The sequence below is a fragment of the Tetrao urogallus genome (genome assembly GCF_951394365.1).
Source record: "Tetrao urogallus genome assembly, chromosome: 1".
Taxonomy (NCBI): Eukaryota; Metazoa; Chordata; class Aves; order Galliformes; family Phasianidae; genus Tetrao; species Tetrao urogallus.
In genome coordinates this window covers 154,335,297-154,352,468 of record NC_136813.1, presented here as the reverse complement: position 1 = coordinate 154,352,468, position 17,172 = coordinate 154,335,297, and the positions used below count along the sequence as shown (strand labels likewise).

The 17,172-nt window shown below is 35.7% G+C and overlaps 1 protein-coding gene across 1 annotated transcript in view; it reads left to right on the top strand.

The window, feature by feature from the left end:
* The window catches only part of PTPRQ (protein tyrosine phosphatase receptor type Q), a gene marked incomplete at both ends in the record, with an annotated part of 121,080 nt that overhangs the window by 66,804 nt on the left and 37,104 nt on the right, over positions 1-17,172 (top strand). Inside the window, 3 exons of the mRNA XM_079545547.1 lie at positions 200-341; positions 2,442-2,711; positions 11,094-11,426. Of these exons, the coding sequence (XP_079401673.1) occupies positions 200-341; positions 2,442-2,711; positions 11,094-11,426 (745 nt within the window). The remainder of the gene's footprint in view (positions 1-199; positions 342-2,441; positions 2,712-11,093; positions 11,427-17,172) is intronic.

Sequence of the window (17,172 nt, the reverse complement as noted above, 5' to 3'; positions counted from 1 at the left end):
AGGGAGAGAAAGGAAAGGAAGAATTTGACCCTGCATTCCTTTCAGTTGAGCTCAGGAACTACTTTGTCTGACTGAAAGCTACTGAGAGAAGAGGCAAGACTATAGCTCTAAATTTTCTCTTCATTTCAGTGGGTTCAAGATGAGGCCCACAATATTCACAAAGATTAAGTATGTACTAATAATTTTTCCTTTTTTTAAGAATATTTCAGGTTCAAACAATGAGGCAAAGCTCGATGGATTAAAACCATTCAGCACTTATTTTATCAGTGTCTCTGCATTTACCAAACTTGGGAACGGGAATCAGTTCAGTAATGCTGTCCAGTTTACAACAATGGAATCAGGTTAGACATGGCTTTTTGTAAGCTACCATTTTGTTTATGTAGATTTTCAGCAGTCTTCCCCCTCTTTCCAGAGAAAGTGTAACATGACAGTATCTCATTATCTTCTGCTTCTGTAACACCAATCCACATTTCTATTGTACCGGATAGACTGGGTTTGAAGTTTGATGTCGGAAGCGTAGAATTAGAAATGTTCTCATTGAAATGAGAAGCTTATATGGCTACTATAAATCTTTGAATAGCATCACAGGTAAAGGGAGGAAAATCAGATATCAGACTTTGCAGATCAAAACAATAATTCAGATCCTTGTGAAAATAACTGAATTTTTAACAGCATCAAAACTAACTGGACAAAAGATTGGCAAATGAACTGGAACATCTTTTAAGAAAATGTAATTTTTTAGAAACATATTTGATCATTCATTTTAGGAAAGAAAACCAGTTTTAAATTAAATATCATAGTTTGTTAGGTCTTATTCTTCCTGACATCTAGGAAGGTCAATGCAATGTAACTGATTTAGTTCATTAATTATGTATAGTTTTGACACGTGCCTTCTACACATCTCGAAGTTGTAGGTTGTTTCAAAGCGAAAAATTATATAATATGGAAAAGAATACTTAACATCTGCTGAAGAGAGACATGGAGCTCTGTGAATGTGTGAAGCTGACTTCTGGGCAAAATTGCAACTCTCTGTTGCAATTCCCAGGCTGTTCTGCTCAATGAGGGATTTCTAGGATACTAGCATGGATAGAAGTCTGTGTCTGAACTCCCAGGTTCCCTTACATAGAGAACAAAGGGAGCAGAGGAAGTAGCAAAACATGCCATACCTTGACTGCAATTTTTCATGGTTATACTTCCTGTGAAATATTCTTTCCAGAGCTGATATGATAGCAGTTCTGGAAAAAAATATGTGCTTTACTGTATCCAGTGTTTAGAACACAAAGAGAAATCTGGACCATCAATGAACTGGATCAGGTTGGAAGTTGGATCTCTGCAGCTGGAAAGTGTCCTGCCAAAAAGCCAAAATTGCCCTTCAGTTGAGTCATTCAACAGTTCATTTTCTCAGTACTTTCTCCAGAAATGCTGGAGGTGCATTGCCCACAGGAGTGTGATCTAGTCATTTTTCTGTTTTTTCTTTAAATTTTTTATGATCACGTAGCTGTGAGACTGTTTTCTTTCTCTCCATCCCAGGTTCTGGGCAATTCTTTGTTCAGTTCTTTATTGAATTCATGTAATGGTACATTCTCTGGTCTTTCTTCAGATATTGCTTTTTTTTTTTTTTTTTTTTTTTTAAGTGTTCTTTAACCTCTGAAAAGCAAATTAATCATTTTAAAGAAATTCATCTACCTTTATGCAGAGATGATAGTGCTCCCCTCTATTTCTGGTTCTACAGTAACAGTTCCCGGACATGTTCCAGCAAAAGAAGTATGCTTATTATGCACTCACTATCTCTTAGCTTGTAAAGCCAGAAATTTAGCCTTTTCCAAGATAGTTTAATTCCTTGTTCTTTTTAATGAATTGTTCACATCTAAATGCTTTATTTTCAGCAGGAGTACAGTATGTGCTACCTTTTCTTCAATTTTTATGAACACTTTCTCTTGCTGGGACCAGCAAGAATGTGAGGCAATAGCATTATCAGGACAGCTCTGAAATCTGTCTAGTGACTTCTGTGCAAATCATTGCTCAGCTGAAAGGAGACATATGATACAGCACCCTAAAAAAAAAAACAACAACAAACCAAAGCTGAGATAAATAAGAATTTTCTGCTGTTGAAGCTGTTGCGGAGTATATGAGTTTAACACTTCTGTATATGTTCTACTACAATTCAATTATTAAAATAGGGAAATATGAGAAGTGAAGTTAAAACTGGAGCATGCAACTAGGAAAACAGTCAGATAGGTAGCCTCTTCTATGTCAGATCACTAGGAGAGAGATCCTTTTTGTTCTCTCAACTTGTTTTGCTTATGGTCTATTTATACGTCACTGGAATATTTCACCTTCTCTCTGAATATTATGTCCCTGCTTCTCCAACTATATTTCTCTGTGATTATGGTTTTAATGCTGTGAGAATGTTAATCTTTGGGACGTGTGTATCTTTTAAGTACCAGATGTTGTCCAGAATGCTCACTGTATTGCGACAAGCTGGGAATCGATCTTCGTGCAGTGGGAGCCTCCTGCTTCATCCAATGGTGTGATTACCCATTACGTTGTAACAGTTGAAGGAAGTTCTACAATTTTTTCATCTAATATTACACTGCATACTTTCCAAAATCTGCTTTCAAATATTTCTTACCAGTTTAAAATAAAAGCTGCAACATCTGCTGGTGACGGTGAAGAACAGATATGCAATGCCAGTACACTTCCAGAAGAAGGTAACTAATTACTGAAGTTAATTATTTTCTTTAATTTAAATGATGACTATGAAACAAGCAGGCCTGAAATACTACAGGCAGCTGAATCTCTGCCCTTTTAATATTTGGTTCTGCTAGCGGATAAGAAAAATACAGGGCTTCTTTCTAGGGTTTTAGAATAGGTCCCATCCTTTCTAGCTTTTTGGTGATTTATAAGTTTCACCTCAGTATTGCATCCTCTTGTTTGCTCAGGGCCTTTTGTCCATCAACAGGATTCAAAATCTGCTTTTGAGAAATGTATTATTTTAACATTAGAGATAAGCATGATTAAATCTTACGGCATTGGCTGGAAAAAATGCAGTGATCTTAACTGCTGCGTTGAATGTGGATGCAGGCAAGCATTTATCTGAAGTACACATTCTTTTAAATCAGAGCTGATGAAAAGCCAGTCCTAACTCAGAGCTCCAGTAAGACTGAAACTGAGAATGGGTGTCCAGACTGGCTAGCTGATGCCTGATTAAAACTGGGCTTGTCCAAACCCAGAAACTTTTGAAGACAGATTTATGAGAGGCATGTTACCCTCTGGTACAGAGGAGAACACGAAGCTTTCTGGGCCGCCTGCTTCCTTGAAGGTGGAGAAATGTTGCTGATAACCTCGAAGAGACCTGCCACCTGGAAAAGTTAGCTGCTGGGATTTTTGAGGCATTTGGGGTTGGCTGCTAGTTTTTGAGGAAATCTTGGAGACTCTGTGCATGTAGTACTAACTCTTGTCTTGAAGGAGAGGCTACTAGCCTGTTGTCTGTTTTATAGATTTGTACTAGTAGCAGAAAAAATAAGACTATTTTCTAACAACACATGGCTTACATATCTTATCGCTAAGAGTTTGCCTGAGTGAAGGATTATACTTCAATATACTTTTTAATGTTTTTATTATCATTATAATTTTTGCTACATACACTGCATAGACTCTTTCTTGCAATCTTTTAGAGGTTGTTGCTTACTCATATTTACAGCAAACTAGATATTATTAGGACATTTCCTTAACTGTGTGTTTGCATGAATTGTTTTCTGGTGACTGGCTACTAGGAATTGGAGATTCATGGTTGGGAATGGAAACAGTTTTATAGCTGTTGTCAGCTTCTTATTTATGGTGGTCTAAGATTAGTCACAGAATATGTAGCCAGCACTGAGTCACTGACAATGCATTTATTTCTGACATAAAGTGAAATCGAATTTGGCTCCGTGTCTTACTGCATAATGTTTGACCTTTGCATTTTTACAGAGTTCATTTGCCTCTTTTTTTCTTTTTCTTTTTCTTTTCATTTAGGTACACTTGTTCATATCTGGGTAGAATTAAACATGAATCATGAAAATTAAATTTATGAGGAGATTAGTAGATTTTTGTGTCTAATATTGCTCCATTGTCATGGTAAACCACTTCTGCCAGGCTGCAGTGCGTTACAAAAACTATCAACTTTGTAGTGGTAATGTTACTTTGTGTTTAAATATATTATGCAGTATATGAAATATAATATAGCAAGTACACATGCATAAATGATTTGGGATTTTATGACTGAATAGCTGTCCTTGGTTTATTTTCAAGAAAATGCACACATTAAAATGAAATTTTATTAGGGTTGAATGAGTTTTTAGAAGGGAAAAAGAGCCATAAATTGGTAGGATAGTTCTCAGAAAGTCATACTAAAGCTACGCAGCTTCAGTTAGCTCAGAAGTCTGGGGACAGTGTAAGAGTCATTCAGTTAAGAATAAAAATAAGAGAATTAAAAAGCCATTTGGGACATTTACTATTTTCTGAAAATCTATTTATTATAATATTAAGACATGCAGTGTAATTTTTCTCTAGTCCTATGTGATATTATAAATGAACACAAAGCCTTGTAACAAGTTGAGGGCTGTTGTACTATGGTGATAGTAATTACTATTTGTTTTCTACTAAACAGAGATTCATTCATAACTTCAATTTAAAAGGAATATTACTAAGAATTTGTCAAAGAAACATTTTATAGATAAATCTTTTCTTAATTTTTCTGGCGTGTAATAACTTGCAGCTGTATACAGAAGTATGCTTTATGGATGAAAAAAAGTAGTGCCTAAAAGGATTATTAATATAAAAGTTTCTTAGGTCTTCTAGTGCGGAGCTGGCAAAATATCATCATCTGTTATTTCTTGGACATAAAGCAAGTCTATTCTCTGAACAAGTAAACCTTTAAGGATTTGGGTTTTTTACAACCAAAATGAAGTTGCCCACTAGAAAATATGGTCAGTTTTGTCTAGGCCTGTGAAGTACACAGAGTGAGCTTAAAACTTCCTACATCTCCAAGAAGATGGTGTGTTTCCTCCAACATATGCCTTTTTGTAGCACATGGCATTTCATGACAGCCTTGTTGAGTTGGATAATGTGAATTTCTTCATTGCCTTGTGAAGAGAACTACATATGAGTGTAATGCACTGGAAGAATCCTTTAAATGGAAGAATATAACGACCACGAATCTTTCAATTTTTTTTTTTTTTTTTTCCCAAGACTCAGTGCTTTTTTTCCCACGGACTTCAGTTTTCTTAATGTAGTGTAGATCTTTTTTTAGATTTTCTAATTAGTTGGTATGTCCGAATATAAGTGGCTTTGATGTTGATGGTAAATCTTCACTAGACAAATGCAATGATCAGATGGTGGCTACCCATTAAATTGCATTGATGTTATTTTTGGAAGCAGGTAGATAAAAATAGAGAAATCATAGAGTGTAGGATGATTTATTTTTATTTTTATTTTTATTTTATTTTTAATAAGGACTAGGTTAACTCTGAACATAAAAGAAATCATGGTAAGATTTACATACAAAGCTGGCACTAAAAGCATTTACAGGTCAAATATATTGTTTACTGAAAAGCAGATAGGGTCCAGTTTGTCAGTAAGGTGAGCCTTCTTGATTGAGTTTAAGACTAAAGTATACTGATAGTTGTCACTACTTTTCTAAGCCTTGTTTAAGGTGTGCATTTCTCCTTGGATATGTAGGATTTGATTTTTCAGTCCTTATATCCTTCAGTTAGGTACCGAATTTTCTAATGTTAGAGACCTAAACCAAGGATGCTTTTGTAAGACATGTTCTCAACTGTGCAATTTCCTTTAGAGCATGTCTGATAGTATCAGTCCCAAGTCATGGGAAAAACAGTCTACAGTATTTTTCACTTTTATGTTAGTGAAATCATCTGGGACCTATTTATGATGTTCTTGTTCTTACCAAGCAAGACCTTATATCACAATGAGTCCCACTGAGGTTAGCAGTCCATACTAGAGTGGTATTTAGTATCACCAGGGATATCAGCTTAACCCAGGAAACTCCTTTTGGTAACAAAATTTTCAAAAATTAATGGAGATAATCAATACAGAATGTTCATTTTCTTTGCCAATGCCTCAATTTTCTGAAGATCATTTTGTTCAGTGCCCACTGCTATGTGTTCTACTTTGTTCTTCACTTTCCTCCTCTTGATGCTCTTAATACCACCCCACAGACTTCTAGGCTGCCACTGTTCTTTTAATCCAAACTCCAGCTACAAGCAGCTGTTCTGTAGGCAGACTTTTTTTTATTAACTTCATTAGGAACTATGCCATATCAGATTACTGTCTTCTGTTCCCCAGCCCATGCAGCTGTAGTCGTTCCTTTCCACAGAAGTCTTTACAGAAAGCTGTAACTTCTCTCTTTTCTCAGTAGATCTTTCTGTAATAGTGTCCTTTGCTGCCCTTAGTTATCTTTGGATTGCAAATAAGATTTTTCCTACAAAATATTCCTGTGGCTTTAAACAGTTCCACTAACACTTTTCGGCTTGATCTCAGTCTTTGTACAGTCAGGTGCCTTTTCTGCAAGCAATTTCCTTTCATTTGTTTTCTCAAATAAAATGTTAATCTCAGAGCAGTCTGCCAGCTTTGGAAGGACTGATTAGCATTGCAGCCAGACGAGCATAGGGAACTGGGGCCAAGATCTGTGAAAGTCACTTCTATTTAGGTGCTTAACTTCCTGTCAACTTCAGTAGGAGTTCAGGCACGTAAATAGGTTTTAGGAGCTTAAGATCCCATGTGGATCTGGCTTCAGGCACTTTTCCTTGGAGTTTGGCCATCATGGGAACAATGGTGGATGAACCTGAAAATACCTCATTACTTCTCCAGTCCAGAAACTGACTTACCAGCATTTCATGGCTAGCCACTCTGCCAGCATTCTGGCTGGCTTTCAGAAGCTGAATTAAAAAAGACTAAATTGAAAACTATGGAGGACATTGCATTGCATCAAAGTTTTCAGACTTTGGAAACCTTACTCCCAAAGCTAGATGAATTATAGTAAATGCAGTATAGTTGGATAGGGAAAGACTGCAGGGTATAGAATGATTAACTTAAGGGGTACTGCCCATGATCTGTGGAAAATTTAAACATGTGATTAGCACTAGAATTCCAATAAGCTAATCAGGGCTCAGTCCTAGGCAGTTAGCGTCCTGGATCACCCCAAACACACCCTTTTCCTAGTTTTTTTTCTTCAAATAGATCCTTCTGGAATTCAGGAAGAATAATAAAGTGCCTTTTAAGCTTCTATTAAAGCAGGAGTACATAAGTGCAGATAGATAAGTCTTTGTTACAGTTCCAGTTTAGTCTAAAGGAATAATACACAAAGATGCAAGTTTTGGCATTAGTTGCTTTTAGTGTGAACAGTGATCACTTCATCATAGTTGAGTCATGTTTGGAAAATTTAAACAAGCTGCATGATTACTCTACTCTAGGAAGCATGGAATGGTTTGTTCAAATCAGTACCATCTGTGGAGAGAAAAAGTTGGGGGAATTTTAGTCATTCTTGAGGAATGGAAATCTGATTCTCCATGCTGGAGTAATTGTAATCCTCTTTGTATCTGTAACCCAATAGCATAGTTGTCTTGAAATTGTGTCATTGAGCACAGTCATCTAGTGCAGGAGTGCCACTGGGTGTCACTCCTCCTTGCAGCCCTTGGAGTACCCCTGCAATGGAGTCTGGGGTCACATCATGGTTTTTCATTCTAATGACAGATTATGTTTATAATTGATTTTTATATGGAAGAAATGACATAAGATGAACTAGATTCTAAACTGAGAGATTTCAAGGCTTTAATTCTATTTTAAAGATCTAGCTAGGCACTGGCACAAAAAGCTTTCTTCTATCTTCTACTAAGTGACCAGTTTTTGTAGATTAGAAATATTTTGCACACAAATGTCTTAGAAAACTGGGAAAAAAAAACAACAACAGTGACATAAAATGGAAATAAATGCTTTTTGTACAAAAGAAGTCTTTTTCAAATGTCTGTTGCCTTTATACATGCAGTCTTATCTTTCAAAACGATGGTTTTTATGTAGTCACTGGGATTTTCAGACCATCTTCAGCCTTGTAAGAGTAATTTTTATGGGCTCCCTCTGCAGGTAGTGGGAAAAGACTCTTCTCAAGGAGACAGAAAGGGTTTCTCTGCCCTTCATTCTTCTGTTTGCTCCGAGAGTTTGTCAGTACAAAGAGCTGGCTTTATTCAGCTGTAGCTGTTATGTTTGAGTGCCCACAAATCACAGCCACTGCTATTTTTCCTTAAGAATGTGTAGTTCTCTCAAAGGGTCAGGCATCTCTTCTGTCTTTCTTACAGAACTGTGAACTCTCAAGTTGAAACTAGGGGACTAGGATAATCTTGAGCTGGAAAGCCCACCATCTGGCTAGAACATGGGCAAAACTGCCAGCGATTGCCTCTTTAACCTGCCTAATTTTAGTTGCACAAGACTGCAGTTATCCCACCTGTAGCTCTACCAGCTGTGCAGTTGGAATGAATATATATTTCCACCTTCCTTTTGGCACCCAGCAATCAACTGGTTACTGTCCACATTAATTTGTTTCTATATTTTTCCATTACTATATTCAGACAGGCTCTTGTGGTTCTGCTTTTCTGTCAGGAACCTTGAGTATATGGGATCTGTGGATTAGAAATGCTTTTTAAGATCTGCTTTCCTTAAAATCTTGTGATGAGGAAGCATGAAATTGTATTGAATCATTTTTCCTATGCTCAGGCAGAAAGCTTTAAGCTTTATGCAAGATGTCTTATTGGCATTTAATCCAGTCTATCATTTAAATGGGAGTGCAGTGCAATAATCAGTTCTCAGCTGTAGGATGCTTGTGATATTGGATTAAGAGTTATTATTATTCAGGTTGTTTCAGTCCCTAACTTGATCAATTTTAAATTTTTATTACAAGCCATCCAATGTTGGGTGTTCTCATCACAGCAGAAGCTCTTGGTCACGTGCCTGGGATAGTGAGGTCATATTCCTTATGAAAAAAGAATAATCCTCCTCTTATTTATTCTTTATTTTACCTTTTTAATTTTTTTTTCTAATTTTCATTTATTTATTTATTTATTCCTTAAATTGCCTCAATTTTGATCTGATCTGATGTCTTTGGAACTGCTGATTCTTAAATTCCTGGAATGTACAGCATTGAGTCTTAAAAAGACTTTATTTTAATTCTAGTACAGGGTGCAACTTGGTGACAACTTTTATTTCACTTCTTTTATCCATTTTATCCATTTTATCTCAAATTTTGTCATCATCATAATTGAGTGTGTAAGATTAATATGCTTATGCTGTTCCTTAACAGATTGTAATAGCCTATATCCTAATCGAAATCAGGATTTTTAAAGGATACAGAATTTTCATAGTAATTATTGAATGTTCCCCCACCTTTCTTTTCCAGTTGCTAATGAATAAAATATTCCCTTACTTGTATTTTCTAATTGTGAAAATAGGTGTTTCTTTTTTTACCAAAGTGAACAAATTGATTATTGCCTCTCTAAAACTGATAAAGCAAGACAGTTTCAATCTGATTTGCTTTAATTTACGATTTCCTGTACTTTGCTTCTCTTCACTGTAATAATAACAGAGTAAAACAACATTGATTTTGGTACTTTGCAATAGTGATGAAAATTAGCTTGCTCTGCCAAATGCTTTTTTTTTCTTTTTCTTTTTCTTTTTTTTTTTTTTTTTTCTTTCCAGTTAGCTTTTGGTCTGTGTTTGCTTAGTGAGCATCAAGCTGGGAGCATGTGGGGCTACTGCATACTGTGACAGAGGAAGTCCCCATGACTTCTCTGTCTGACCTCTGTCCCACAGGTTCCATCTTCTTTGGGCTCATATGAAGGGATTTGAATTTCTCTTTTTGTTGTTCAAGCTTGTTTTGATTGTGAACCTGCATCTCTTTTTTGTTAAATATTCACATTTAGTGGAGAGGCTTCAGCTTGTTACGTTATGATGATGTTTTATGCCCAAATTTTGGCAGGTGAATGCTGAGATCAGAGATTCCCAAAAGGCTGAAAAGAAGTATTGAAGGTTTCCTCTTTCTTCTGCAGTAACATTGGCCTGGAATCCTTTTATTCATTATGTAAGCCTTTGGGCTTCTTCAGTTTCAGTTTGGGATATATCATGTGTTTTCTTTTACCAGCAATACTTCTTCCCTCAAAAGTCCAAAGCACTCTTTAAAGCTAAATGCACAAAATGATTTCTGAGCTGATTTCTCTGCACAGTTTTTTTGCCATAGAGTATTAGTATTATCTTACAGAGGGTCTTAGAGATAATATTAGCTTACTGTATGACTATTTGATATAGCACAAAACCATATGTTGCATCCAATCTGCAAGAGCTGAGAGTACTTTGTTAGCTTAATATAGATATGGGTAAATGTGTGTGTATGTGCATGTGCATGTACACTGCTATAAATCTGTTTATATCTATGCATATATACATATTTAAGTAACACAGTAAGAAACTTTGTGGAAAGTTTCTTTTTCTATCTTATATGGCCATATTATTCATGTGCTTCTGTTTTTTGTGTTTTGTGTGTTGTTTTTTTTTTAATTTGTTGTTTGCTGAACAGCTTGTAAAACAGCTGCATTGTACAAAGATACAAAAACATACTGTGTGTGTTGATACCATTCAGAAGGTGAGATGAGAGAAGGACAAGTATTTCTAAGTGAGAGGTGAGGAATCTCAGTCAGCAATAGCAGTAAGAGATGCTATGGATAGGCCAAAAATAACTGCTTGATACTCGCTCCCTGAGTTGAGACATAGCCCCAAATGTAGCAACAGCAATGTCACACCTCTCAAAGCTTGCCTTGCATGCCACACCTAAAAGTATTTTTCTTTATTTCAAAACTATAGTACATGTATGCCACCTATATATATTTGGTGTAATTTAAACCAATGCATTTATTCCTTATTAACCCTATGAAATTGAATCCTGTAGTTCAGACATGCTTAATAAATTATTTTTTAACTACTGGATAAAACAGTTATAGCTGCAATCACTTTTCATTCAATTGAAGATCTATTACAAGGTCTTTTATTTGTAGTTCCTAGTGCTCCCAGGGATATTGTTTTTTCCAACGTGCAATCAACAAGTGTGACTTTGAATTGGAGATCACCGAAACTGGTCCCTGGCTACTTTCAAAACTACAAGATTACCACACAGCTACAGTCTATCCACTGCAGTAATTGGGAAACTCAGGAATGTATTGAAGATGAGATTCATCAGTATTTATATGAAAAAGCAGACAATGCCCAGATAGAAGAGACGGTGTATGGACTGAAAAAATACAGATGGTACAGATTTGCAGTTGCTGCCAGTACGAATGCTGGATATGGAAGTTCTTCTCCTTGGATTTCTACACAAACACTTCCTGGCTGTAAGTAAGGAAGTTTGTTATATGTCATATTGCTATAACAAAGGGTTGGTCACCTAAATAAGTAAGAACTTGTAGTAGACGTTATTGCTTCAGAGACCTATAGTGCTAGTGAATACAGTAAGGATTAACTGCAGTTCTTCAAGTTCAAAATATCATGATATAAATCATTTGGTAGGCTTGGATACATTACACTACTTTAGATTTTACTGTCATTTGGTTGTTTTACTATCCTATTTGCTCAACAGAAATTTCATTCCTCAGCCCAACTCTATATCTAGAATTGGTACATCTGAGTTGATATGGTAAATCTGGGTTGATATGTTGTGATCAGTTCATCTTCATACATGGGATGTGTCAATGAAACGCAGTCTTTGTATTCTATGACTAAAAGCCTGTTCATTCATACAAACGCTTTTCAAATATTCTGCTGTGCATTCTTTCCAGTAGAATGTTAGCAGTATTTTCAAAGGAATTATGATTTCTTTTCAATGCCATTATCTACCTTACGTTGCAGAGCAGAGTAGCCATGTATTGTCTTCAAGGCCGTCATTAGGACTGCCATACCTCAGCTGAAGATTTCATTTAATGACGTTTGAGTAAAGAGGAATGAAACGTAAATTATTTAGATAATTGATACGGGGACATGAAAGCCTACCACTCTGCAGCCAGCCTAAATCAGAGCATCTTTGAAATCTGGCCTTTGGTCTGTATAGAGCAAGAGAGAATCACCATGAGCAGCCTGTCTAAATTTCAGTTCCTTCACTCCATTTCACAGTAATCTTAATAGACCAAGGACTTAAATAGCTGTGTAACAAGGATTTTTCAATGGTCCACATACTTACTTTGTTCCGTTCATGTTTTTACAATCATATGATGTGAACTCAGGAGGCTTTGGTATTTATTCTTTATAGTATATGTGCATGTCCATCCATAAATATGTCACAGTTTTCCTGGAAGTTAAAGAAACACTGTAATCTTCATTTGCAGATGAGAAACTACAATAAAAAAATTCTAAACTCCAAAGTGCAAAGAGATTTAGGCACCATGATAGCAAACTTCACAACAACTCATTTTTTAATGTAAATCACAGAAGATGTCCTTTGGACTGAAAAGTACTGGAATCAGCTACAGAGTCATTCTCATGTCCACTTTCTTTGTCCAGTTCTTGTGTAGATGCTATGCCTGTAAATTAATACAATATTTAAATGAAAGTAAAACGAAATAAAAATATATGACCCCAGACAGAGCAGAAAATAGATAACAGAAGTTGTACCACTTGTGAGCCAGCAACCAGAAGCTGTGGGGTATTTCTTTATATTACATACATCTCAGCTCCTGAGATATGCAGATACCTTGATACAATGTAGTCGAGTTTCAGAAAATTAGATATTTAAACTGAACAGAGAAGCAGATAACCAAAACACATATCATCACCTCAAGTATCATCTTTAAGATTTCCTCTCCAGACAGTGTATGGAACAGTATGGTTTAAGAAAGAAATAGCTTCTTCTCTCTCCTACTGAAGAGACAGAAGTTGAAGCAGAAAAGCTTCAGTGGACTGCACAATCCCTTCCCATGCTCTGTGTCTGTGGTGGGGAACAGGGCGGCAACAAATTTCCTGTGCACTATGATGACATGTAGAGTGATCGGCTGCCTATAAAACACACTGCCCCAGAATCAAAAGGCATGGGCAGGATTCCAGATATTGTGGCTGGATGCTGGCCTTTATCCTGGGGGCAATCGGCTGGAGAGGAAAAAGAAACAGAGCATGTCACAGCTGGCAGCTTCAGAAGCACCAAGAACCTCCTTGATTTGGGGGTGCTCCGTGAAGTCCTGCAGAGTGCATCCACTGAACAGGTGCAGTTTTCCCTCCTGTCTCTCATGTTGACTGGGCCAAGCATCCTCTGGATTAGCCTCCTGGTACCCAGCCAATATACAAGGTCTGCTAGGGTTTAAGGGTGCTTAGATGCTATGTAAAATAGCCTGAGTACTCAGCCCATAAAATAATGAGAGTTGAGTGTTCAAGTTTGAGGGCAGAAGTTAACCACTCTGAAGTTTTTGTTTCTCTCAGGCCTATATTTCTTATATTCAAGAAGTTACAGCATTTAAGCAAATAAATTGTTAGACTTAATGTCAAGAACATAAAGAGAAATCTCATCAACAACAACAAAAAATACATAACAGAAGCCCTAGGTAATCTTTACATTTTCAAGTGCTGCATATTACACTTGTACTACAGCAGCAAAAGCTAATAATTCTGAATATCCAGTGACTAAGATGAGAATCTCTTATATTTATTTATTTCAGTTGTTCATTATGAAACTAAACTTAAGGCCGAAGGAATTCTTCTTTAAGATTCAACTCAGTTGCATGAAGATGTTCTGTAGTGAAATAGGCTACAGTTCTACTCTGTGGAAAATGTTACAGATTATCAGTAAGGTTCACTTCTCAGAACCAGATAAACTATTCAAACTTCTGTCTTGCAGATTATTCTCACAGGATTTGTCCTACTGTCTCATAAAGTATTTTGATAGCACTGTAATAGCTTAGCTGATTGATTACCTGAGAGCCAAATCTGCTTTGCAAGATGAACTATTTTCAGCTTAGATTTATGTAGTTACCAGTATAGAAGATCAAGTGCTGTGTCACAGTAAGGGAAAAGGCAACAAACGTTTTCCACAGTTGAGGAAATTTTGTTCCCTCACACCTGTACTTAGCTTGAGCTTCACCTTTGCATTTATAAGGAGGATGAGACTGGCCAAATTCATTGCTTCTAAGGGAAAAATCATTCTGAAGGATCAGCATTATCTGGAAAATGAAGGGCAGTGAAATCATTGAGCTGATTTTGGATCTCATAGATCCTGCAATGCTTTTTTGGTAAACTGCCAGGTCTCCAAGTGCCAGGATATACTGACATGCAAAGGGAAATCCCAGATGTTAGAGTGTCCCATGAAGGATAGGATAAAGATGCATGGAGCAGAAAGTTACGCTTCTCTTTTCAGCACCTACTTTCCCAATCCCTGCTGATATTCAGTTGCTTGGTATGCTTAAGGAAATTTTTATGTATAGTGAGAAGGTTTTGTTCTATATGTCTTTTGTTGTATACAGGTAGATTTTGCCTCAGATAATTTGGTTTTCTATGCTCCTTTCATTCTTTCTCAACTAAGTACTGGAGAGTAACTATGGCCTAGTACTAAATGTAATTGTTTAAATGTTGGTAACCTAGGTAATTGTAAAATGAAATAACTGAATGTCACACTTAATTTTTGGAGGGAAAAAGAAAAAGGATTGGGATTAGCCAAACTGGCAAGCATGAATTTCTGTTAGGAGACTGGACGATTCCTTCTTATTTTTGAGGATTATCCTAAATGATGGGCTATCCAGACTTATCTTCAAGCTAACACACTTAACTGTTGCCTTAGCATCAGGACACAGATGGATGGGAAAGATGACCCTGACCTCCATAAGACTCACATTCCTCTGCAAGGATAGAAGCATGATAATCAGGAAATGATGGTTATTAGTTACAGAAAATGCATTATTGTGAAAACCAGGAGAAAAGTGCTTGTGAGAGGAAGTGATTGGATTATAGGGGAATGAGAGAATAAGACTAGGTCATTTCTACTGAGTAAATTGCTGTGATTTATAAGAGAAAGGGTATAGTGATATCATGGCCTCGTATTGACTAGATTAATTTCACAAACAAACCTAAATCAGAACATGGCAGTTACCCACTGAAGTCAACAGTTTTTAAAAAGATTTTTTTTATAAGACATGAGAAATTTTAGACATACTTAATTTTCTCGTTCCCTTTCTAATTTCAGAAAACATTCCTAGATCTTGGTATATTTCAGTTGATGTCTTTAAACTTTTCACAATGAAAGTAAACTGGGTATTAAAATTGTAATGTAATTTGGATAAGCATCTTAAAAACAATGTACTCAATTAGAATTTTCTTAGATCTAAAAATATATCAAATAGAACCTACATATGAAAATAAAATAAAAGCTTCAGATTGGATCATTTGTAGATTAGGTTAGGCTTAAAATTATCTCTACAATCATTTTCTAATGTAAATTTACATCTGAAACAAAAAAATTCAATGCTTCATTAATGTTGTGTAAGAGTAATGGTAAACTGTCTTTGGAAGCTTGGTTAGTTTGGAAGGAAACCAAGACTTGGGAAGCTGAATATACTGTTTTGTAATATTTTTGAGAAATTTCCATTGGAGTTAAGGCAGGACCACTGCCATAATAACTGAAAGTCTCTGTCTGAAGATGGAAAATAAGCTTAACTTGCTCTAATTTGAGTCTGTAGGGGAAAATACTTGCTCCTCTCTTTCATTACCCTCATGTGCTTTCGTAGTTCATTCAATTAGTCTTCATTCTGTTGTTCCACTCTGTTCAGTATTTTTGAGGACTACTTCCAATGGCTAAATTTGATCCTGCCTACAAAGTATATTGTATTCCTGCTAACAGCAGCACACCAGTCTAAACCCTGTTTCCAATATTTTTAACTCTTCATAGCACTTCTCAACTCCCTGTTTTTCCTATTTTATTTTGCCACTGCAGAGCAAAATATACACCTTCATGGTGCAAAAATCTCTTCTTATGAGGCATCACACCTAATTTCAGTAGTTACATTTCTCATTCCATACTATTTTTCCTTTTCCTAACATATTTTCTACCTACTAAGCTAGGTAGCCTCATATACACTCCAACTTTCCTCATCAAGTTCTCTGACAGACTATTCACTGATATTTGTTAATCATAGTCACAATTTTTTTGTTGTAGATAAAAAAAAAAAGAGGTACCATGAAGCCAAGGAAATATGTGCAATACTGTTGTGCCTTCTGTAATAGTTCAGTGAGCTGTGTCACAGTTGTCTTTTTTTGTTGTTGTTGTACCTGAAAAAAAAAAAAAGGCACCATGGAGTAAAGTTCTGACATAATCTACAAATCTGTTGTCACTTCTATTCTAAAATTTAGCTGCCCAAAATTTACCACACACATTAAGTAAAAGTAATACTACTTACTGACACTTGCTATATTTTTAAATGATTTCATGAATAGAAACATAGAAACATACATAATAGTATTTAGAAACAAATAACTAGGTTAATTCACATACTATATTGAAAAAAAGAAATCACAAAACTATTTCTTAATGTGATTCTTCTTACCTGCTTACAGCTCCTATTTCTTTTCAACCTGTGTTTTCTAGAGATTCTTAATATGTTAAGAGTAAATGAAAATGAAATTTAGAAAACTTCTGTTTTTCTCTAAAATATTAGTGTACTGGTACTGTCCAACATTATTGGAATCTTTTGCAGAAGACTTTGTGTTTTTGTAATTTCTCATTCTTTGCATGATTAGTTTGACATCAATTCTCTCTTATATATTAGGCGTGTCTATTTGTGTAAAGAGCTATATATATTTTTTGCTTGTGTCCTACAAAACACATATAATTAACCTGTAATAAATTAATAAATATATAAACAATAGTTATAATTTCTATTTATGAAGAAATTCTTGATATTTAATACTCTATAAATGCCATGGTACTTGCAACAAGAGCTGTGTTTCCAAATCCCAGTGCATGCTTTATCAGAAAAGAATGAAAAATGTTGTCATGATTTAAGTGGTATATAGTAGCAAATGTGTGAAAATATTATTTTGAAATTGGAAAATAATCTCTATGTTAAAAATGATGGGCTATTTGTTGTGCACTTCTTTAACTGTGACTCA